The sequence below is a fragment of the Dipodomys merriami genome, unplaced genomic scaffold, assembly GCF_024711535.1.
Source record: "Dipodomys merriami isolate MVZ:Mamm:240054 unplaced genomic scaffold, mDipMer1.0.p SCAF_12, whole genome shotgun sequence".
NCBI classification, from domain to species: Eukaryota; Metazoa; Chordata; class Mammalia; order Rodentia; family Heteromyidae; genus Dipodomys; species Dipodomys merriami.
In genome coordinates, this window is record NW_027202493.1 from 1,141,509 (window position 1) to 1,165,192 (window position 23,684).

Below are 23,684 nucleotides of genomic sequence, written 5' to 3' on the forward strand. Positions count from 1 at the left end.
AGGATGATTAGGTTTTAAAAATTCAGGGTATAAACTTTTTTACAATAGCCATGTCCAAAACAAAATGCTTGAGAAAAGGATTTGAATTTATCACTGGGCAAGGGAAACTAAAATCATGGGAGGATTTGGTGGGGGCAGCAGCAAACCCAATTTGACTAGACAGTCAAATCCATTACTGGTATGGGAACAAGGAGCAGGAAAGTGGGGAAGGAGTACTCCTGACAGAAAAGGAGACAGATGATAACAGAATGGGAAGCCGACAGCACTCTACAGGAATGGATTCCATTAGATGAGCAGGAAATCTAATCATCGAATACCCAGTAATTGAATTTTCTAGAAGCTAAGTGGATATTAATAAATACACTTTGGGTAGCAAATGATTATTTCTATGATAGTTTATTTGCCATAACTTTAGAGCAAGTCACAGTTCACAATGGGTTTTACTAAAAGGCGTTGGAATGCTATGAATAAACTATGAGTTCCACCTGCCTATATTTAAGTGAGGTTATTTCAATGAACACTATATTGGAACATTAGCTGACCAGTGGTATCTTGGAATCTTTGTAATAACAAGTGTGGTGGACCAAGGGTAGCTGTACTTGTATATTTCCCCAAACTGAAATTAAAGTTTGTTCATCCATATTGCTTAGAGAAGTTTCACACAGCCTCAGACTGCAATTCAAACCACCAAGAAGCTGAGTAGCTGCAAGAGCTCCAGGCCCTCCCACAGAGAGGCCCTCCCACATGAAGGCCTTCTTGACATCTTTAAACCCAACTCTAGCAACAGAGACTAGTTATTTTTCCCAGGTTTCTCCCACTGAAGAGATATTCAGCTGGGCACTGCTGGCTCACGCCTGTAATTCTATCTTCTCAGGAGGCTGAGGTCTGAGGATTGCGGTTTGAAGTCAGTCAGGGCAGAAAAGTGTCCATGCAACTCTTACCTCCAATTCCTACTCAAAAAAACCCAGAAGTGACTCTGTGGCTCAAAGTGGTAGAGTGCTAATCTTGAGCAAAAGAGCTCAGAGACAGCACCCAGGACCCGAGTTCAAGCCCCATGACCAACAAAACCAAAAATGAGAAATTCAGTTACTGTAAAGACCACATTAGCAGGATTCTGAGAAATAAGCACATGCATTTAGACTGGGTACATGCTGGAAGATGTCAGTTCTACTGTGGGACTTTTATCCTGATGGCATGGCTTTTAAATGACCCTGGAGACAAGTTTCTAATGGTAACTATTTAACCACATCTTCAAAGCAGGGGTGAAAATCAGCACCGACCCTGTAACTGACACTATCAGAAAGAGCCACAGGAAGATTCGGTCAAGAACTTGAGCCACAAATTTCCAGTCTTGCACAACCTACAAAAAAGAAAAAAATATGACTTTCATTTAAGGTGCTAGATGGCCATTTTAAACTCATTAAGGGATTTTAAAAGACAAATATTCAGATTTACAGCATTTTTTGACTTTTCAAATATATCCAACATGTCACTCAGAACCTAGGCTAAGATTTCATTCAGTGATTTGCTCACTATACCCCCAAGAAAATAGCTTGCAAATTGAATATACAGACACATTCTTGTCATCACTGAAGAAGAAAATAGAAATGGTAAAATTATTTGAAAATATTTCCCAGAATAACAGAAGCCTAATTTATAAACAGATTAAAAGAAAGTATAGCTACCTGCAATGCTCCCTTATTTACACATGAAATTTATCACAAATAAGGAATTAATTTTGATGGTGTTATACACAGATCTCTTCCTACTCATATGGTATAGCTATTGAAGGTTCAGGAGGAAAAATGACCAAGGGAAGACAAGCAATCCAAGAGACTTTAGTGAGGCCGGTAGTCATGGGAGAGTAGGCTCCAGGCCTGTCAGAATGAAGTCAGAGTGGAAACAAGCCACTTGATGAGAGTGGTCTAAAGGGAAAAAAATTGAGGTTTTTTGTTGTTGTTGTTGTTGTTGTTTTGGCACAGCATTGGGACCTTTACTCAGGACCTAGGCACTGTCCTTTAGCTTTTTTCACTCACTTTTAACTTTTTTGGAAGAGGGGTCTGGGGGAGGGGTCTGGTTGTGGGGCCTGAACTCTAGGCCTGGGCGCTCTCCCTCAGCTCTTCAGCTCAAGGCTAGCACTCTACTGCTTGAGCCACAGCGCCACTTCTGGCTTTTTCTTTTTGCTTATGTGGTGCTGAGGAATTGAACCCAGGGCCTCATGCATGCAAGGCAAGCACTCTACCACTGAGCCACCTTCCCAGTCCCACTTTTAACTTTTTGATGGTTATTTAGAGATAAAAGTTTCACGGACTTTCCTGCCAGGGCTGGCTTTGAACCATGATCCTCAGATCTCAGCCTCCTGAGTAGTTAGGATTATAGACATGAGCTACCAGTGCCTGATGGTCTTGTCTTTTAAAGGGAAGATTAATGTCCCATTTCTACTACAGAGTGTCTTCAACTTGCAATGGTTCCAAGTGATTTTTCCACTTACAATGGTACACAAATGAAATCCTTTCAGTAGAAACTATCCTTTGCATTTGAGAGCTGCATCTATTCCAAAGCCAAAGCTCTTCATTAGTCTCAGAAAGGTCACAAGGGACCACAAACAACACGAGTCTGCTTTGGAGCTTGGTTCTGGTGTTCAGCGGTGTGTACTCAACATGTTTTTGATTGATGATATATATATATATATTTTTTGGGGGGGTCCAGTCGTGGGGCCTGAACTCTGGGCCTGGGCGCTGTCCCTCAGCTCTTCAGCTCAAGGCTAGCGCTCTACCACTTGAGCCACAGCGCCACTTCCAGCTTTTTTCTTTTGCTTATGTGGTGCTGAGAAATCGAATCCAGGGCCTCATGCATGAAAGGCAAGCACTCTACCACTGAGCCACCTTCCCAGCCCCTATTGATGATATTTTTAATGTACAATTGGTTTCATCATTTGTGGAGGAGCATTAGTATAGATGGGGGTTTTGTAAAAGTGCACTAGATTAGAGGGTCTGTCCCAGAGAGGGGAGGGAGGGTAGACAGGGTGTGTTCTGAGCTTACAAAGAGCTTTCAGAAAGTAGAGAGGAAAACACACACTTTAAAGTCAATCTCAAGAAATTGGATTATTGATTATTTTTAATCCTTTTGTCTACATCTTTCTGAAGTTTCCTAGGCTGATCATCTGTTCTTTTCACAATTAAAAGAGATGACTTCAACTTGTGGTAGTATTTTTAAAAGATGCAAAAAAACAAACAAAAATCAACCCCTGCTTTATAGCTGACATGTTCCTTCAATAATAGTACTCATTTTTCAAACAACACAAAACCCCCTTAAGTGGGTAAAAAGCTTGGCACATAGTTAAGAGGAAGGTATATTAGGGTACGTCACTATAGGAAAGATAAACTGTTGAAGGAAGTTTGGCCCTAGTGACTCCTGCCTGTAATCCTAGCTACTCAAGAGGCTGAGATCTAAAGATAGAAGAGATTCAAAACCAACTTATAAAGATACCTGAGAAACTTTGATTTCCAATTAATTGACCAGCAAAAATCAATAAGCAGAGATGTGGTTCAAGTGGCAGAGTGCCAGACTCAAGTAGAAAAAGCCAAACAAGAATGTGAAGCCCTGAATTTAAACCCTAGTATGGATACACACACACACACACACACACACACACACACACACACACACACACATACACACATACACACATACACACACACACAAATGTAGAGTGAAATTACAAAAATTTCTTTTGTATGCTTGTCCATGGGCTTTTTTAAAATGCTTGCCTATCAAGCTTTTGGCACTAATTTTTACTAATTTAGAATAAAATAATTGGTCCCTTTAAATGTTATAATAATGTGACGGGTTTTGTTGATTTTGTTTTCTTTTTGTGCTGTTACAGGTGCTTGAACTCAGGGTCTGGGCACTGTTCCTTAGCATTATCACTCAAGATTCATGCTCCATTACCTGAGCCACAGCTCTACTTCTGGCTTTTTGTTGGTTAATTGGATATTATGAGTCTCACAGATTTCCTGCCCAGGTTGGCTTTGAACTAAAATCCTCAGATCTTAGCCTCCTGAATAACTAGGATTACAGGCTAAGCTCACTCGAGCCAAGCTTTTGTTTCTTTTTTGTTTCTTTTTTTTTTTTGCCAGTCCTGGGGCTTGAACTCGGGGGCTAGATGCTGTTCCTGAGCTCTTTTGCTCAAGGCTAGTGCTCTACCACTTGAGCCACAGTGCCACTTCCAGCTTTTCCTCTTGATGTGGTACTGAGGAATCAAACCCAGGGCTTCATGCACACTAGACCAGGCAAGCACTCTACCACTAAACTATATCCCCAGTCCCAGTGCGAAGCTTTTTATGTAACTTATTTTAATCACACATGCTGGACATATATTTATTTATTTATTACTTCCAGTCCTAAAGCTTGAACTCAGGGGCTAGATCCTTGAGCTTTTTGGCTCAAGGCTAGCACACTACCACTTGAGCCACAGCTTCACTTCTGGCTTTTTATTGGTTAATTAGAGACAAGAGACTATGGACTTTCTTGTCTGGTCTGGCTTTAAATCACAGTCATCAGATCTCAGCCTCCTGAGAAACTAGAGTTACAGGGGGAGTATGGGAAGGGATGGGATGGGGAAACAAAGAGGAGGCAACAATGCTGGATAAGAAATGTACTGGTGCCGGGAGCTGGTGGCTCACGCCTGTAATCCTAGGAGGCTGAGATCTGAGGATCGCAGTTCAAAGCCAGCCTGGGCAGGAGAGACTGTGAGACTCCTATCTCCAATAAACCACCAGAAAACCGGAAGTGGCGCTGTAGTGGTAGAGCGCTCACCTTGAGCTGAAGAGCTGAGGGACAGCGCCCAGGCCCAGAGTTCAAGCCCCACGGCCGACCAAAAAAAAAAAAAAAAGAAAAAAAAGAAATGTACTGGTTATCTTGCCCATGTAATTGTAACTCCTCTGTACAATATTCTCACAATAAAAAAAGAGTGTTGTGACAGCCAGATCTTGATTTAAAAAAAAAATAAAAGCAAGACTCTATCTGTAAAATAAAGGAAAATAGGCCCTAGTCCTGGCTCAAGTGGCAGAGCACTTACCTAGCAAGTACATGGCTATGAGTTCAAATTCTAGAAGCCCCCACCCCACCCCCCCCAAAACAGAAATGACAAGTAGCATTAACCTCATAGCTTAGCCAATGGCTGCATTTTGTTGTAAAAATAAGTACCAAAAGAATAGCCTTTCCATAATTCAATGGCAGTGTGATCACAAATAGTAGTTCACTGACCTGGCTGATGAAATGTTCCTTTCTCACGTGCCTTGAAATATATCTGATAGACTCTGCAGCTTTTTCCAAGAAAGTGATCAGAACCTTTTCTCCATCACTAATCTGCTTCTGTTTCTTTTTGCCCAAGACTTTACCTTTCACTACTGTTCGACTCTCCTCTTTATCTGGGAAAGAGTAGCGATCTACATGATCCTTCATGCAAAGCAATTTAGGAAGTTTTTGTAGAAACAGCTTCTTCACCCAGGGGGCCATGGGATGATAGGTGGAAGATGATCTGTGGTGAACATTAATTACAAAAACGGTAACAATGATTGACAGAGTGACAAAAATCATAATAAACAATAGGTACTCTCCAATGAGAGGGATGACTTTTGAAGAAGATGGGATTATTTCTTCAATTACTAAAAGAAAAACGGTCAGAGATACCAACACAGACGTTGATAAGGAAAGTTTTTCTCCTTCATCTGAAGGTAAATAGAACACAAGAACTGTGAGAAAAGATAGCCCCAGGCAGGGGATTATCAGGAAAAGTGTATAAAATAAAGGCAGGCGTCTCAGGACAAAAGAATAGGTAATAAATGGGTAAGAATATAAACCTTCTCTTCTGTTTCCTTTCATCCCTTTTGCATTTAGTATTTCCCATTCTCCATTGTCAAAGAAGTCTTTCCTGTCAACATTTTCATTTATCAAAATGAGGTCGACCATAGTACCATCATAAGTCCAGGATCCAAACTTCATAGAGCAGTTCTGTTGGTCAAAGGGGAAAAATGTAACATCCATGGTGCATGAACTTTTGTAACTGGCAGGAGGAGTCCAAGTGACACTTCCATTGGATTTCACAATAACTTTGGTCATGAGGGAGCCCTCGAAACGTCCATCGGCACTGCCATAAAAGGAATTTCACTTTAGTAATTAGTTGAATGTTTATTTGCTTGGGATTTTCTCCCATCTCTGTGCTATTTGTATTGTATTACTTTCCTACCACAATGTCAACTGATTTTTTTTTTTAAAAAAAACTATTTTGCTACTTACAGGTGTATATTTCTCCTAATTATTTAACTAATATAACTATGATCACTGTTAATCTGACTACTATAACTATTTTCTGTGATACTTACTTTTCAAAGAGAACTATGTCAGGAAGCCAGAGAGATTCTGAGGGAACTTTAATTGACTGAATGCCACCATACTCATCAGGATTCCAGCGTAGTTTGTGGTCTGTCCATTCCTGAATAAAATGAGTAGATTATAATTTTTATTCTGGAAAATTCAGTGCATTACATGTTGTGATCTTCATTTGTCTGTTAACTTACTAATATATAATTTTATTAACAAAGGGAAATTAACCAAGGTTAGACTTTGTAACCATACCTGGAATTCAGTGCATTTATCAAGATTTGAGCCAACTTGGTCTCTGACTTTGCCCAGGTCCAACATCTAGCCTATTTTGTGTCTCCCAAATAGGAGGGCTTGGAGTCTCCACATCAAGCACTCAGTGAAGAGATTCAGAGGATGAAAAATTATAATTTATCTTTTTGGCCTACTTTTCTTAAGAAGCAAACAAAAGAAAGGCAATAGCCTAGCATTTAATCCAGTACTTAGGAATTTGAGGCAGGAGTATCATGAGTTCAAAGCCACCCTAGGATACTTAGTAAGACCCTGTCAAAGAAGAAGAAGAAGAATGAGAAGGAAGAGAAGGAGAAGGAGGAGGAAGAGGAAAAGGAGCAAGAGAAGGAAAGCTATGCAAAATGCAAGCCAGTGTTGGTTCATCAAGATTTTAATTTTTGATAATAAGTACATACTCAGTTTATATCCTTGAGTATCACCAAGACTCTTAGCCTAACATTCATTCAAAATATTAATATGAAACATTTAGTACCTTCTGACTATTCATGATGCCATTATAACTTTTACCCAGTGGACAGAGATAAAAGAATTTAGTATAACAGTTCAATCTAATTTTATTTTGTAAGTTCTCAATGTTTTAAACTTATCCTAATATTATTGGCTTCCATAAGCTTATACTTTTTACGTAAGGAAAGACCTCTTGTAATATTTTCTAGGGAATGATGGATACAGATTAAGAAATCTGATCATTAATTGTTTAGATTATTAAGGCAAAGTTACAGCAGAAATAGATCTTGGATCCAGAATTTCAAAACCTGATCCCAAAGTTAAATTCTCCCATTCTACTGGCCCTCACAGAATAGTTGAATAAAACTGTTCAGGGTAGTGTTAAGTGTGTTTCTAAATGTTAAAAGGCTATGCCTAGTATGAAGTTTCTTGGAACCCAGTGATGCTAAATTGTCATTAAAAATATCAAGAATCAGCAAATTTAAAACTTCACCAGGTTGTAAAATGCTGAAATACAATTCCTAAAAAATGATGACCCTCATATGAGATATTGTCTTAGATAATATTTGTGAGATATGAATGGAACAATGAAAAGAATGACTTTGCTTGAAAGAATGACTTACACTCAAGGCCATCTTTTAAAAAGTGGCATTACTGAGCAAAGCTGGTCCCAACCTATAGTCTTCTACTTGGGGCATAAAGATTGCTGGAAACAAAATTGACTGTTTCTTGGATCCACTTCTCTCTCTTTTAGGATCAGTAGCCCTGAGAAAAGGGTGATGATGATGAAGATTCTAAGTTTCTGCTTCGTTGCAGATCACAGCAAACTCATAAAAATTTAGGGAACTGGGACAAGGCTCATGAGGAATTTCTGAAAGATTAAAAATTAAAGTTACTTTTTACAATAAGTCAGAAAGACTTTTCTTTCCTCACCTGCTGCAGCATGATTAACAGTTGTTCCCAAAGAAAAGACACAGGTGATTTACCAAATATGCCAAGCTCAATTAGCACTGAGGACCTTGATGCTCTATATTCCTAGCTTGCAACTCAGATAAGTAGGCTAACTAATGACACCAACACCTGGTAATGACTGTCCTGAGGAGCTAGTTTGGATGTATGGTACAGAACAGCACAGAGGGGGAAGGAAATTCTGAAAAATGCCATGTGAGTCAGAGTGGTGGCCAGTGGGGCCCTGGGGCAGAAATAAAAGGTAAATGGATGGATGAGAAATGTATTTGATCCTTGAAGAGGAAGTAACGAGATCTACAGTGGAATAAGGCTGCATTCCTGAGCTCAAGGCTAGCACTGTACCATTTGAGGCATAGCTCCACTTCTGGCTTTTTGGTTGTTAATTGGAGCACAAGTGGCTCATGCCTATAATCCTAACAAGGTAGGGCTTTTGGTTAATGCTGCTCATTTGGTGGTCCCCAAAAGGAAAACACACTGAATTAGAATTAGAAAATCCTGAGTTTCACATCTGTATTATAGCTTGCTAGATGTACAACTTAGAAAGTCACTAGGATTCAGCGTTTACCCTCAATTTCTAGTGTTAAGAGAGACATTTCTTTTCTTTTCTTTTCTTTTTTTGGGGGTCCGGTTGTGAGGCCTGAACTCTGGGCCTGGGCACTGTCCCTCAACTCTTTAGCTCAAGGCTAGTGCTCTATCACTTGAGCCACAACGCCACTTCCGGCTTTTTTTCTTTTTGCTTATGTGGTGCTGAGGAATCGAACCCAGGGCCTCAGGCATGCAAGGCAAGCACTCTACCACTGAGCTACCTTCCCAGCCCTGAGAGAGACATATCTTAAAACCTTGGTGTCCTTCCATAATCAGCTTACAGATTCAGTTTTTCTTTCTGAGATGCCCTAGATGAGGAGCAACCCAATTTCTCCTGCATGAACCTTTGCCAAATGCTGGTTGGGGCCCTGGTAAGGAATTACACACACAGGATCTAAGGTGGCTTAGCCTGCAGCATTCAGCTGGGGGCAGAGCCCAGCTCCTCCATCTCATGCTCTAAGGAACTATGGGATTGTCTGGGTATTTCCATGTTCTCTTTAACTTTTAAATGAATCTGAAGATTAACCTTGTTTCTTTTCCTTCCTGGCAAAAGATTAGAAGTAATATCTCTTATTTGTAAAGCATATTCCAGGCAGTGCTCTCAAGGCCCTTTACAAACAATAGCTCCCCCTCACAAGTTACTCCTTGTTTGAGTTCTGTGTTTTTCAGGAAACAGGAAAGCCAGGATATATTAGAGTCAAATGTCAAAGATAATCTATGGCTAAGAGAAAATGGTAAAATGCTCAGAGTCTAGGTTTCTTAATTTGGTCAAACCTGCATAAAAATACTTGTATCTCTATATACACACATATACAAGCACCCACACATTCCCTGAAAATTGCCTTTTTAACACTTACTACCTGAAATACCACTCATAAAATATTTACCTAAAACCACAATGCAGGACAAATTTTACTTAAACTGAAGTCATAAAACTGTTTTTAACCATAGTATTTCAATTTCTTCTTTTATATTAATACCAAATGGTAATATAAACCATATGCTACATGACATTTTGTCAGTGACCAACCACAATTATGAGTCCAGTGGTCCCAGGATTATAGTGTAGCTGGAAAGTTCCTGTCCCCTTTGATGTCAAAGCCATGGTAACATTTGCCCAGTGCATCATTCCCATGGCTGTGATGAGGCTGCTAGTCTATGAAAGCATTGAATGCATAGTATGTACACTGTGTATTACTTGATGCTAATGAATGACTCTATTATTCAATTACCATGCACACTCAAGCACACGTGTGTGTGTGTGTGTGTGTGTGTGGGTTTGTGTGTGTGTGTATGTGTCCTGGGGCATGAACTCGGGGCTTGGGTGCTGCCCCTGAGTTTTTGTGCCTAAGGCTAGTGCTCTACCACTTGAGCTACAAGCTCTACTTCCTGTTTTTTGTTGGTTAATTGGAAATAAGAGTCTCATGGATTTTCCTGCCTAGGCTGGGTTTGAACCACGATCTTCAGATCTCAGCCTCCTGAGTAGCTAGGATTACAGGAATGAGCCACTGGCTGTCTTACCTTAATCATATTTTTATTATTATTTTTGAATGAATTCCATATATGTGTACATGTATACACATATCTAAAGATATATGGATAGAAATTAAAAGGAAACTGTAGTAGAGCCTCAGGCTGCTTCAGGAGGTCATCTTAAGGAAGGTCTTGTGACCACAAAGATAGTGGCTCCATGAAAATTATCCCCTGGAAACCTGGCAGTAAGTACATCACCATATAGAGGTGATGATAACTGGCAAAATCAATACACGAGCTTATGTAGGCATCATTTTAAACAAGAAATATCTGAAAAGCAAAAATGAAGTAAATAAAATTATAAAACATTTAAATGGAGAAAAGCTTACAGAATAGATACAGAAAAGCAAGTGTTTTGTATATTGTTCAATGTGTTTGTATAAGGAAAGTTCTTGTAAGAGTCAAATATTTAGCTGAGCACTAGTGGCTCACATTTGTAATCTTGGCTATTAGGAGGCTGAGATCTAAGAATTGCAATTCAAAGCCAGCCTGGGCAGACAAATCAGAGACACTCTTATCTCCAATTAATCAGCAAAAAGCTGTAAGTAAAGGAATAGCTCAAGTGGTAAAGCTCTAGCTGTGAACTACAAAGCCAAGAGAGGCCCTGTGTTCAAGCCCCAGAAGAGCCAAAAGTTAAAAATTAAAATTTATAAAATAAAAATTTTAAAGTAAGCTAAAAATTAATTTATTACAGAAAGAATATTTTTTCACAAATGTAGTGTAACTATGTACAATATTTATAAAGCCTCCAATAGTGCACAGTCCTTTCCTCTGTCCTTAGCTTCCATTTTGCCTATCACCCATTTAGTAAGCTCCACTCATAGCAAGTGTCCAGGACAGGAGCTACTTTGATCTCTCTGTCTTCTTTTAGCTATTCTTTTTAGTGTGTGTGTCAGTTGTGGGGCTTGAATTCAGGGCCTTGGCACTATCCCTGAGCCTCTTTGTGCCCAAGGTTAGTGCTCTACCACTATGAGCACCACTTCTCTCTGTCCTTTTTTACTAGTCCTTCTCTGTGGTTAGATATGCTAAGAAGATTGGTTTACAACTGCATACAGTTCAGTACCATGGCATGATATACAGGTTTGTAGTCAAGGACTGACAGGCTATTCAGTATTTCTTAAAACACAGCCCTGTCATTACACATCAAATGATTGTGTCCTTGTCTGTTGCCTTGATTTGAGCCTTTGAGACTCCTTGAGATGGTCAGTTATATTACTATGTCAGATGAGAATTTTTCTTCCCTTCCTTCCTTCCTTCCTTCCTTCTTTATTTCCTTCCTTCCTTCCTTCTTTCTTTCCTTCCTCCCTCTCTCCCTCTTTCCCTCCCTCCCTCCCCCCTCTCTCTTCCTTTTTTTCCTTTTTTTCTTCCTCCAGTACTAGGTTTGGAACTTAGAACAAGAACTGTGGTACAGGAATTCAATTGTGAGATACAAAGAAGCCACATTTTGAGAAGCTGAATTGGGAGTCTTTATTAGAAAGCCCAGTGACTGAGAGGAGACACATGTCCCCAAAAACCTTGCAGCCACGAATACATTTAATACTGATAGGAAACTGAGTCACAAGGGTAGTAAAGAAAGAGCAGAAAAACAATCTCAACAAACCAGATCACCTCTAATGGAGAATTAAAGAGGGATGCCATGGTAACCTGAGAAGAGTCAGGAGATATAAAGCATGGCACAATGGCAGCTGAGGCACTGGTGCCTAACTAGGGTTACTGTCAGGGGGCAGGGTCATTGGAGGCTCCAGAGCTCAAAGAGTCTTGGAGTTGGTGATACTTTTATGAGGTCCAGGGGAGGGGATTCCATATTCCTCCTGGTGGGGATTTTACATCCCACTACAGTCCACCACACAGAGACAGCCTCATGTAAAAAGATGAATTTATTGGGGAAGTGGCTAGCTGACCATCCAGGGATACAGCACAGACTTAGGAGCTGTGATTACAACCCTGAGCAGTCCTCAAGCTGGGGTTTTTAAGGGGTAGGTTACATAGAGTTACATAGACGAGCCATGCAAGGCAGGTTTGGCACATTTTCATTGGTTATAGTTATATGACCTTCAAATTCATTTCTTCTTTATGGTAAATATCATACATAATAATTTGCAATAGGCTGCCCATAGTAAGACCACTTGATGGTGGTCTTTAATTGGTGGTCTTAAGGCCCTGTTACTGAGGCAAGCAAGCAAGGTTACAGAAGCAAAACACAGGAAAACATAGCCTTGAGTCACAGGAGCATAGGCAAAACATAATCTTGACTTGGTCAGCATGACCAATACTATCAAAGCTATTGACACCAGTGCAGCTGGTAATAAACCTCAAGGTTGTCAGTAGCCTTCTGCAAAGCTGCCAGCTTGATAAACTTGATTGAAGGAGAGATGTTCTTTTGCTTTTTAGCAAGGATGGAGAAGCAAAGGCTGACCAGTTGTCAGCCTTTATCTGGAGTTTTTCTTTACCAAGAGGTTTTTGCCCTTTATTAATAGCAACTCAGATATTACAGTACAAGTCTGGCAGGTCTGGGAACCTATTGTCCAAGTCTCTGCTCCTGCTTCTTGGAACTCAGGCTTACCTATCACCTGGGGGTGGGGTGGGATTTCACCTCTAAGAGATTTTGGAAAGTCCCTCATCCATCAAGATGCCAAGACAGTGCCAGTTAGATCCAGTACTAATATTTCAGAACCTCACTCTTGCTAAGCAGGTTCTCTACCACTCAAGTCACACCTCCATCCTCTTTTTTGCTCTACTTATTTTTTCAGGTAGAGTCTCACACACTCTTTTTTCTGGAGCCAACCTAGAGCATGATTCTTCTGTGCCTCTGGCACAGCTGGTATTACAGATGTGCACCACCATGCTCTCTCCTCAGAAATGAACTTAAAGCCGTATTCATGTTGATTTATTTTAATTTTAAAGACAGCAATGTGTTATATTATGTTTCATATTTCCATCAAATCTATGAGATATTAAAGCTGAAGAGTGTTAATTTGCTATTAAGGGTGAAAGAAACCTATACAGGTGACAACAGGAAATGACATTTATTGAACTAGTCACATTCACACACTTTCACATTTATCTTCCTAACACCATTGTAAGCTTGGATTGGCCTCTGTTTTATATATAAGACTGAATACCACAAAGATGAAAGGGAACTTTCTGTTAGGTCTGCCTGGGAGAATAGCCCTCTCCCGGCTTCCTCTTTACCTGCCTGAGACCACTAATCACCTAACTGTCAATCACCTGACTGTAAGTTGGCAAAGGACCTCAGACAATGAAGTCACTTCCCGAACCACCCCAATCATGCCTCAGTCAGGGACAGTGCGAGGCTCCCCAGGCTCTGAGATCACTTCCAAATCCTCTGTGGTTTCACCTCCCACCTTTCTCTATAATCCCACTCACCTACAGTCCTCTTTTTCTCTTTTCTTCTCTCTCCACAGGCCTTCATGTTGTGTGAGCCCACAGTTTGCTCTCCCCCCAAAAAACTCTTTTCGGCCTGAACCATGTGGTGGTCTCCTTTCACGAACCTTACACTTCCCACATTTACATAGTTGACCTTTTGGTTAAATTCGTATACACTTGAGTGAGAAGTTCAAACAGATCTCCTCTGTTAAGATCAGAGTGAGGCTTTAGGGAAGGTAGGAAATTCAAATGGCTGCCGAAGGTGGGCCTACTGTACCATTCCAGGATAAGTATGATAGACCTCTGGAAAAATTATTCCAACCTTTCAGTCTACCCTATGCTAGTTTATTTCTTTCTGTCCTCAAAAACCAGCTTAAGGGTTTATTCTATCAGGTCTTCATTACGTTTGTTGAACATTGTGTTGATCTGAAATAGAAACCAGCTGTTACAGAAATACCTCTAGCTTACGATGTTGGCTTTGGCAGCCACTTGACAGCTCTGGTTTCTGCAGGGTGAACTGTTTTAGGCTACAGTGTAGCCTGATTCTCTGGGAATTCCTTCTTACTGGAGTTCACACTCAGCCCCACATCACCCAATGCATATCAATTAGTTGTTGTACAGTGTTTATTGAATAAATATGGCATCCACCATCATGATGGGTATTCACATGACATTGAGGCTTTAGGGGGAAAAAAAAGGCTGGTTTCACTTTCCACTTCCCTCAAGGTGCTTGTAATCTGCTTTCCCTGACCTTGAACATGATGATGAAAATATGAGGGTGCTAAGGCATCGAGTCCTTTCTCATGTAGCCTTAGTTAGTCAATGCTAATAATATATTTATGATTTATAGGGTTGTGATTACTCTCTGGAAATACAAAGAAGGAAGAAAAGTGAGTTTGCAAAACAAAAATCAATAAAATAAAAATAGCTCTATGTCTAAGGGTATATCCCTGGATGTCACTAGATTTGTTTTATGAAGGTCTTTAGTTGAGAGGATAGAAAATGAAGGTCTAAATATACCAGAAGATAATTATAGAAACAGATGATCAGACAGGACCGCTACATACAAAAAGCAAAAGCAAACAAAATCCCAAGTATATCTTCTGTGCATATTAGCAGAGAACAGAACATACTTTAGGTTCCAAGTGTGTCTTTTTGTTCTTGATATGCATAAAAATAAAATTGGCCGATGTGGGAGGGAAAAGGAAAGAGGAGGAAATGAATGTTTTATTGTGACCATTTTGGCTGAGGCACTCTGAGATGAGTGGAAACAGTTACTAATAGGTTTTCTTAGGTGAGAGAATTCTGGGAAAGAAGGTCTTTTATGTGGTTCACAACTTTGCTGCCAGTTTTGGCTGGTAGAACTTCTGTTTGACCATAACACTCAAGTTAAATATTTCTTCTTCTTAGGAGTTTTCCGTAACTTTTCCCCATTCTCACTATCATTTCGTATCATGACAGGACCTTGTAAATATTTTCTTTATGGCATTTTTCATGTTATAGTAATTATTTTTTACATGACTAATGCATTGGTTAAGGCTTTCTGTATTTTAGCATAGGATCTAGCAAGTGCTGACACTTAGTCAGCTCTTAATAAATATTATAATATGATATGAATGGAAGAGAATTGAATAAATGGAATAGAAGGGAATTCTAACTTTATTCAATCCGAAGAATGCTTTTATGCCTGCCTGTTCCATAAGAGGTCCCAGAGATGAAGGAACCAAATCTTGAAGACCAGTAATCAGAACCCGACACCCCTGTCATTACCAGCTAGTCAAAGGCAAAGGGATAAGAACTGTGTAAGCCAGATTTCCTTGACAATGTATTTGCAGGACACGTTACTTCAAGTCTCCAGTCTTCAACAGGAAGACAATAAAAGTAAGAATAATATCAGAACCTATTTTACAAATCAATTGTAATAATTAAATGAGATTATGACCCACTCAACAGAGTGCCAGGGGAACTTAGTGATTCCTCTGGAATCAAGAGTCATTAAAAACACCAAAGATAGCTTTGTTTAAACATCAAATTTACCTTTTTTAAAAAAATCTTCTCTTTGATTTTATAAATTTGTTTTTCTTTTTTAAGGGTGAAGATTAAACAAACCTAAGTACTCTATCACGGGTGCACTCTAGGCCTCCATCCTTTGTCATTTAATCCTCCTGCTTCTTTTTTTTCTTAAAACTTTAAAATGTCTTTAAATGTATATATATATATATATATATATATATATATATATATATATATATATATATATATATATATATATAATTAACATTAAGACCAAGCCCAAAGGTGCCTTCCTCTGTGCAGCCCCCTGCTTGCCCCCACACCACAGAATTCATTCTCTGTTTGGTCATTACCAAAGCTATAGCTAAGTCCCAGAGATCTGTGGCTTCTATCATTTTGTGTCTAACCCTGTCTCTTTGGCTAAAATGATTCTTGTTTTTCAAAATCACAAGATGAGTGAAAAATATCCTCTTTCTCTATCCTGAGGCCTGCAGTTTTGAAACTACCATCTCATGTGAAAGTTTGGTAAAAGCTTAGTCTCAGCAAGCAAGTCTTTTGTTTTTGTTAACTTTATAAGCATGATTATATATAACTTTGTCCTCTCCTTGATGGCAGGGTTGTGACTTTCTCTTCTTTTATATATGTAGGATATACCAAACTAAAACACAAGACTTCTTAATGGTCGTTATCAATTCAAAATACTGCCAAATCTTGCAGCACAAACAGGATGTCACTGCAGAATGAGATAGATATACCAAAATATTTTATTTAAATCATATTTTTATATATCCTTTCCCAGATTGGTATTCTCTCCTGCCTATTTTTATTTGCAAGCAAAATAATGTGCAGAGCAGTTTCACAACTTGTCAGCATACCTACCATTGAAGAATTAAAGGAAGAAAAAGGAGTAAAAAGTACAATAATTCTCTAATACGATTAAAGTTCTTAGGTAGGATAAAATTAATGACATTGTATGAGGCTAGAGAATATTCTCTGTTTCTTTTGTCCATTCATTGTTCCTTATAAATCATTAGCAAATGAGAAGTCTAAATATCAAGAAAACATATAAAAACCTGAATAGATGGTTTATTTCAATGTAAGTAAATTGGAATTGTTATGTGTATATATATATAACAACTGAAATATTAAGATACCAGGAGTATTTGAAATGTACAGGCAGATTAGGCAATATCTAGACATTCATAATTGGAAATAAAATAAAAACAAAATAAACAATTGAATCAAATTTGATGCCCACTGTCAAGCAAGTGTCAATATTTTCTCCTTCCAGATAATGTATGTGAGATTGGGACTTGAAAGGTGATTATTTCCTGGCATCACCAGAACAATGTCCTCTAACTAGAGCTGTTTTAGGAAACAGGAAACAGTCTATTGTTTAAGATGCAGTTCCTTATTTTGTTTGGGAGTTCACCTAGTTCTGGAGTATACAGGCAAGCTCTTGTTATTCTCTCCTTTGGGGCTGACTCTTTGCAGGAAACAGCTGGGGGTGGAGAAGAAGACTGGGGAAGCTAACATCATTGATTTCCTTATCTGATTGCCCTACTCTCATTAGAGAAAAGTTATATCTTGGAGTCCCTTTTCCAAGTAATTCAGGGACTGAGCTCCAGGATTTACTGGTAGAAACTTACCATCTCACCTGACCAATGGGCTCTGCCCAAGAGCAAAAAATTGCAGAAAAATACATCTCTGGGAGCCTGCAGACTGCTCTCAAACACTCATAATCTAAAATAAAAATAACTTCTCTGAATAAAAAACACTAAACTGTAGCCTCCTTATATAGCCTTTTGAATTTCAGAAAAAAATTAAATTTTAAAAAAGGAATGCATAAGTTTTTATTTTGTTCTGTTTTGTTGTTTTTTGCCTGTCCTAGGGCTTGAACTCAGGGCCTGGGTGCTGTCCCTGAGCTTTTTCGCTCAAGGCTAATGCTCAGCCACTTGAGCCACAGCTCCACGTCTGGTTTTCTTTTTTGGTAGTTAAATGGAGATAAGAGTCTTATGGGGTTTCTTTTCTGGACTGTCTTCAAACTACTCAGCTTTCTGAGTAGTTAGGATTATAGTCATGAACCACCAGTGCCTGGTGAAGAATTCAAGTACATGCAAAATAAATGTTTGAGAATTTGCTATCTTAAAAAAAAAAAAGACTCTCTCCAACTGGTCCCAAATCCCACCCCGACCCAAACCCAATGTGTTTTCTACAATAATATTTTAGATGGAGATTTATAAAAAGGAAATAGTTCTGGTGAGTGGATTGGCAGATCCAGTCCCTGGCTGACACTTACCTGTTTGAGCCACACATTTGTTGTCATCAATTGATTCTTTTCATCCTATGAAAATTAAAATTAAAGTAATACTGTAAGTTAAAATTGGAAGCTATTATTGGTATTTTGTTGTTGTGTCTTATTTGTTGGCTATTTCCTCTGGTTACCTTGATAATATTCAGAAGTTCAAAAGATCCTAAACTTAGGAATAATTAAATGGCATGTGATACTAAGGAATTATGAACATTTTACTTAAAATGAAAAATAATTATTAAAACAAGTAACAGTTCATTGTGGCAATATTTATATAAAACTGCATATAGCAGAAGTTTCTTTGATGGTACAAAGCAGAGGAAAATATCTGAACTGAAGATAATTTCTAGAAAGAACTTATTCTAGAAAGAATCCTGGGGTACTGAGCATCAAGTTGGGCAATGTGCCTTGGGGCAGGGGGCTTGGGTTACATGGGATGGTTATTTTAGTGTTGTGGGGACCACAGCAGGATGATTCACTATATTTGGGGACTTAATTTCTTCCAAGAATTTAAGTATGACAGAAGCATGAGCTCAAGATAAAAAGAACACAGAATGTCTGTGATGGGCAAGTTCACAAAGATGACAGCAGTGTTCGCTTTTGGGCTTAGCACTGTCACTGCTGTTCTGTAGGGAAAGAGCTAAGATTACACCAATCAGCCCTGTTCAAGTACTCTCTTCTTCCCTACTGCCCACCAAACAGGGACAAGGCCCATCCTCCTCATTATATTCACCCTCTATGCAAAAGTCCCCTAGTAACAGTGTCACAACAAAAGTTTACTGTGGCAACCTTTCCCTCTTCCCTCAGGTCATTTCACTGGCTTTTTGGAGCAGATTTTTCTCCAACCATAATTTATTTGCAACATTGAAAATCAGACACAGGGGAAACAAAAAGATAATTCTGAGAGTTACAAACAGGTGTTGTGTTTAGCTTAGTGCCAAGGGTTGCTTACCACATCCACAAGCTGAGATATTTTCAATCCGAAAAAAACTTTTATGGAGTCATTAGAATTTAACACAGGGCGAACCCATTTCTGATAACCTTGGAACAAGTGTCTGAGGAGAGCATCTTCACTTTCAGCTATGGAACCAAATTCTGCAGCATCTGTAAGAGTTATCAGGGAAAACAGAATTAAAGGGAGCAGCAGTATAGCTGGTTCGGCATCCTGATTTGGAGCCTTCTGTACTTCTCAACCGGATTCAACAGAGGTAGTTCTGAGTTGTCTAAACTCCTCTCTAGGTTCAGCCCTTCTCTCTACAAACAAACCAGCTAACACCAGCATCCATACCTCTCCCAGCTCTGCTTTCTCATGCAGTTTTCTCTGTTGGGGTGGACATTTTTGTCCCCAGCTCCTGTTTCCAAGGCCTCATTTTTCCTGATCCCTTCTACCTTATTGGGATGTGTTTTCTTACGTGTGATAGGAAGCCAGCTGGAGAAAATGGCATAATCCTCTTCTGTTCTTAAAAGCTCACTCTAACTGCTGTGAGAAAAAGCAAGCAGAAACAAATAGGATGCCTCACAGGAGTGCGTGATTAGGGCAGTGCAGGTGGAGAGGATGAGATGTTTTGAAGCACATTAAGATCTAAGAAAGGTGTGGAGCCTAGAATGACTTCATGAATTTCTGCCTGTGTGCGTAAATACTTCTTCCCTCAGAAAGCCTCAGGGAATTTCTATCCTGCTCCCCATTCCCGGGAAGATTATAGAGTCTCTTGCTCTGGCAGCCTCCCAACTGACCTGCTCCTTTGAGGCAGCCCTAGTTATTAATACCAGTGGAAGCACTGAAGTTTGACAAACACAAGTGCAAGGCCATGCCTCTCCCTATCGTTTGCTTGCATTTTAATATGCTTTCTTGTGTGTAAGAGAAAGGGTAGGGGCACAGCCCCAGTTGCAGCCATTTATTGTCTACTCTATGAGAAGTTCTATGCACCTCCAATCACTCCTTTCTTGGTAAAGTGCTTCGAGAAGCTTCAGGTACACTTTGCAGGGGGATATACATGCCTTTGTTTTTCATCCAGCTGACCATACTTGGTATTTAGGGTGGGGGATGTCTCGTACATAATCATTGACCATCTGCATGTCTCTTGGGAATTCAGAAACAAACATTCTAGTAATAAGTTGCTTAATTAAAAGCACAGAACCACTATTTTCTTTGCTTCAGGCCTTCACTCCCTCACTAAGCTGCAACATTTAGTAGATAGGGGATAAAATGGAAAAAGAGCAGCTCTGTCCCTCTTACCTTGTCTGCTTACCTAAACAATTATTGTATGCTAGGAAAACTAAGCAAGGTTATCTTAAAGTCACTTAACCTGAGGAAAACATTTGAGCAAACGAATTCTTAGTATGCAAAAATGTGTTTGCAAAGGAAAGTATTTGTCTCAAAGATGGACATCTGTTTTGAAGGGAGCACCTGCTTCATTTATCCCACAGATGTGCAGACCAGCCTTGAATCTCTAAGCCCAATTGATAAAATAGTGTGACTGGAAGAATGATTAAATGTAACTGGTGTGAGATCCCTTGTCTTAAAGTGAATTTGACTCAAACCCTAATCTACTTTTCCCAATCTACTGATGATGGAGCACTCACTGCACCTTTTATTAATGGTGCCCATTTCCATGTCATTAATGGTGCCCACTTCCATGTCTGGGTGTGTGCCATCTTTCATATTTGCTTTGCTTTACTAATAAACTTTCTTAATCCCTGACTTGATGTGTTCAAAAATTCTTTCTACAACAACATGAACTTGATACCCACGCGCCAAGAGAAGGCCTCTTTCTAGAACCTACCAGGTTACCTTAGTTATGGGAAGGCTCTTCCCTGAGGCAGCCTTGTGGTCCTGCCTTCACTTTGCTCTTTGTTCAAATGTCCTCCTTAAAGAGGTTATTCCAGGTCACATATCTGAGAACTTTCTTGTATTTTGACTTCTACCAGAGCACTAAATGGCAGCTTCAGCACCCAGGGGTGCAGTCTTTTACATACTATGTCCCCAGCTCCCAGAACAGGGGTAGGATATAAGGATGCTGAAGTGGTTGGTGAGTGGGCAAGCCCTGGAGCAACAATGCAATTAGCCTTGTGGCCTCTGTTTTGCTGTTTGGTAATTGAGGAGTTTGGGTCACAGCTGAATTTTACTCAGGAGATGAGAGAAAAGGGAAGGACACAGCTGTCCCCTTCTTGGCCTTTTCTTACAGCAGGCAGAAGCTCTCCACAAAGGTAAGGAATATATCTGAAAGACACGTCTTAGTCTTTTTTGTTGGTATATTTTGTTGGTTGTGGGGCTTGAACTCTGGGTCTGGGCGCTGTCTCTCAGCTCTCCAGCTAGCACCCTTCCACTTGAGCCACAGCTCCACTTCCAGCTTTTTCTGCTTATGTGGTGCTGAGGAATCGAACCCAAGGGCCTCATGCATGCGAGGCAAGCACTCTACCACTAAGCCAACTTTCCATCTCCTCTTAGTCTGTTTTTTATGCTTCTTTGAGAGACTACAATAGACTATGTCATTCATAATGGAGAGAAGTTTGTTGGCCTGTGGCTATGGAAGCTACAAAGTCAAAGAAAAAAAAAAAAAAGGTCTAGCATGTTATAAGGCAGTTTTGTTTCTTCATCTCATGATAGAAAGGTGAGCAGGAAAGGGAGTCAGAGAGAGGGAGAAAGAGTGGAAGAGGTAAAGAGAAATGGGGTCCAAACTTGCCCTTTCACGAGAAACCCATGTCCTCAGTAGTGGCATTAGCTCATTCTTCATGAGGACATGCACCCTCAACACTGCCACATTGGGTACTTGTTTACCAACATGAAGCCTTTTGGAGAAGACATTCAAACTAATAGCACAGTGGCAGGTGTTGCTAATTCCGGTCCCAGTCACTTCCCCCTTTTCCTTGGTGTAACAGGTGCTAATTTTATTTAGGGTTGCATAATACCTGCTTAAAATGTTCAGTTTCCATGTCCTAATAGATAGGGACAGCTAATAACTGTCAAGTAACCAATTAAAATACAAATGGAAATCAGGCATTGATCGCTCATGCATGTACTACTGAAGAGGCTGAGATCAGGGGATCATGGTTCAAATCCAGCCCAGGCAGAACATTTTGTGAGACTCTTATCTCCAATTAACTAGAAAAAAAAAACCAGGAAGAAGAGGTGTGGCTCAAATGACAGAGCACCAGCCTGGAGCAAAACAGCCAAGGGACAGCACTCAGGCTCTGAGTTCAAGTCCTAGATGAAATCAATTAATCAATCAAGCATTAATTAATTAATTAAACGGAAGCCATTGGATAGGGTTTATACAGGAAAGAGTATTAGAGGATGCACTCAATCTGATGTGCCCTTCCTCTTCTTGCATCCTGCCGGGAACTGAGGTTCCATGTGTAGGTGTGGTCACCCAGGCTCCTAAAAGCTTGATTACAGCTACACTCATAGGATGGCAAAATACAAAGGTACTAGAACCCTGTTCTGTCTGTCCCAAATGTCTTATGAATGAGAAAAACAATCACCTATTTGGTTAAGCCATTTAAGCCACAGTTACATGAATTGAATGCTGTCCTCATTGATGTCATACCACTCTAGTAGCTTTTGTACCATGGTGGTAGTCTGACCTTACTGGGAAGTTCTTGTGTCCCATTTTAGCCCAATTACCTCAAGTTACTTCATATACCTTCTCACAATAGACATAGACACTTCAGGAATGTCAAAAACTACAAGTAACTTGGATAATGTCAGGACCAGTATGCATGCATGCTCCTCCTCTCCTCTCCTCTCCTCTCCTCTACCTCTCCTCTCCTCTCTTCTCCTTTCCATTCTTCCCCTCCCTCCCTCTTTCTTTCTCTTTCTCTCTCTCTCCCCCTTCCTCTCAAGTTTCTTAGTTAAGACAACCTCAGCATGAGCATTTTGGACACACAAGCAGTTTCCTGAAGACAATCATGAACTTGTACAGTCATCTTAAAGGGAGGTGGAGTCACATTTTGGGGAAGAAAATCTAAAATTATGACTTTAACATCCCCAGCATTTGCAACCACACACCTCCTCTCCTTAGTAAGGATATCTGTGTTCTGTTCTTCCCCAGGATCCAAGGAAAATGAGTGGCTATGCTCTTCAGGGACCTGTGTATATTCTAGTCCATTTCAATGAGGTTTGAGTACACTTTTTCCATGTGATGTATGTCAGAAACATGTAGAGACTGAATGTTTGTATTCCCCAAATCATGTATCAAAACTCTGACCCCCTGACTTTTGCATGGAGACAGGGCCTCTATAGAAGAGATACAAAGGAAAAACCATGTGAGGACCTAGCAGGAAGGAAACTATCTACTTGCCAGGAAGAGCCTTCACCAGAAGCTATAACTGACAAGAGAGTTTATGTGAATGGCACTGACACAAAACCAGACTGGTAGATAAATGGAATAGACTAGATGAATTCAGAATAAATCCACATAACTATAGCCATCTGATTTTTGACAAAGGGGCCAAAAACCTACATTAAAGGAAAGATAGTCCCCAATGAATGATGCTGGGAAAACGAGATTATCACTTGTAGAAAATTGAAACTAAATCCCTATTTCTCATTTTGTACTACAATTAATTCCAAAGTGGATCAGAGACCTTAATGCAAGATCTGAATCAGTGAAACTATTACATGAAGCACAGGGAAAGCACTGAAAGATATAGGCATAGACAATGACTTCCTGAATAAGAGTCCAATAGTTGGTCAAATAAGAGTAAGAATTGACAAATGGGATTATATCAAATCAATAGGCTTCTGTACAACAAAAGAAACAAT

General features: G+C 39.8%; 1 protein-coding gene across 6 annotated transcripts in view; it reads right to left on the reverse strand.

Moving 5' to 3' along the window:
* Positions 1 to 409: 409 nt before the first annotated feature.
* The window catches only part of Chrnb3 (cholinergic receptor nicotinic beta 3 subunit), a 36,804-nt gene continuing 13,529 nt past the window's right edge, over positions 410 to 23,684 (reverse strand). For 3 of the 6 annotated variants that reach the window (XM_070016062.1, XM_070016061.1, XM_070016060.1), the window contains exons 5-9: positions 18,873 to 19,024; positions 17,909 to 17,953; positions 6,387 to 6,496; positions 5,269 to 6,151; positions 410 to 1,360 (exon numbers count right to left, since the gene is read on the reverse strand). In XM_070016062.1, coding sequence (XP_069872163.1) covers positions 1,226 to 1,360; positions 5,269 to 6,151; positions 6,387 to 6,496; positions 17,909 to 17,953; positions 18,873 to 19,024 — 1,325 coding nt within the window. In that variant the 3' untranslated portion in view covers positions 410 to 1,225. Of the gene's footprint in view, positions 1,361 to 5,268; positions 6,152 to 6,386; positions 6,497 to 17,908; positions 17,954 to 18,872; positions 19,025 to 23,684 lie in introns of those variants that run through there. The other 3 variants (XM_070016065.1, XM_070016063.1, XM_070016064.1) reach the window with 3 other exon arrangements.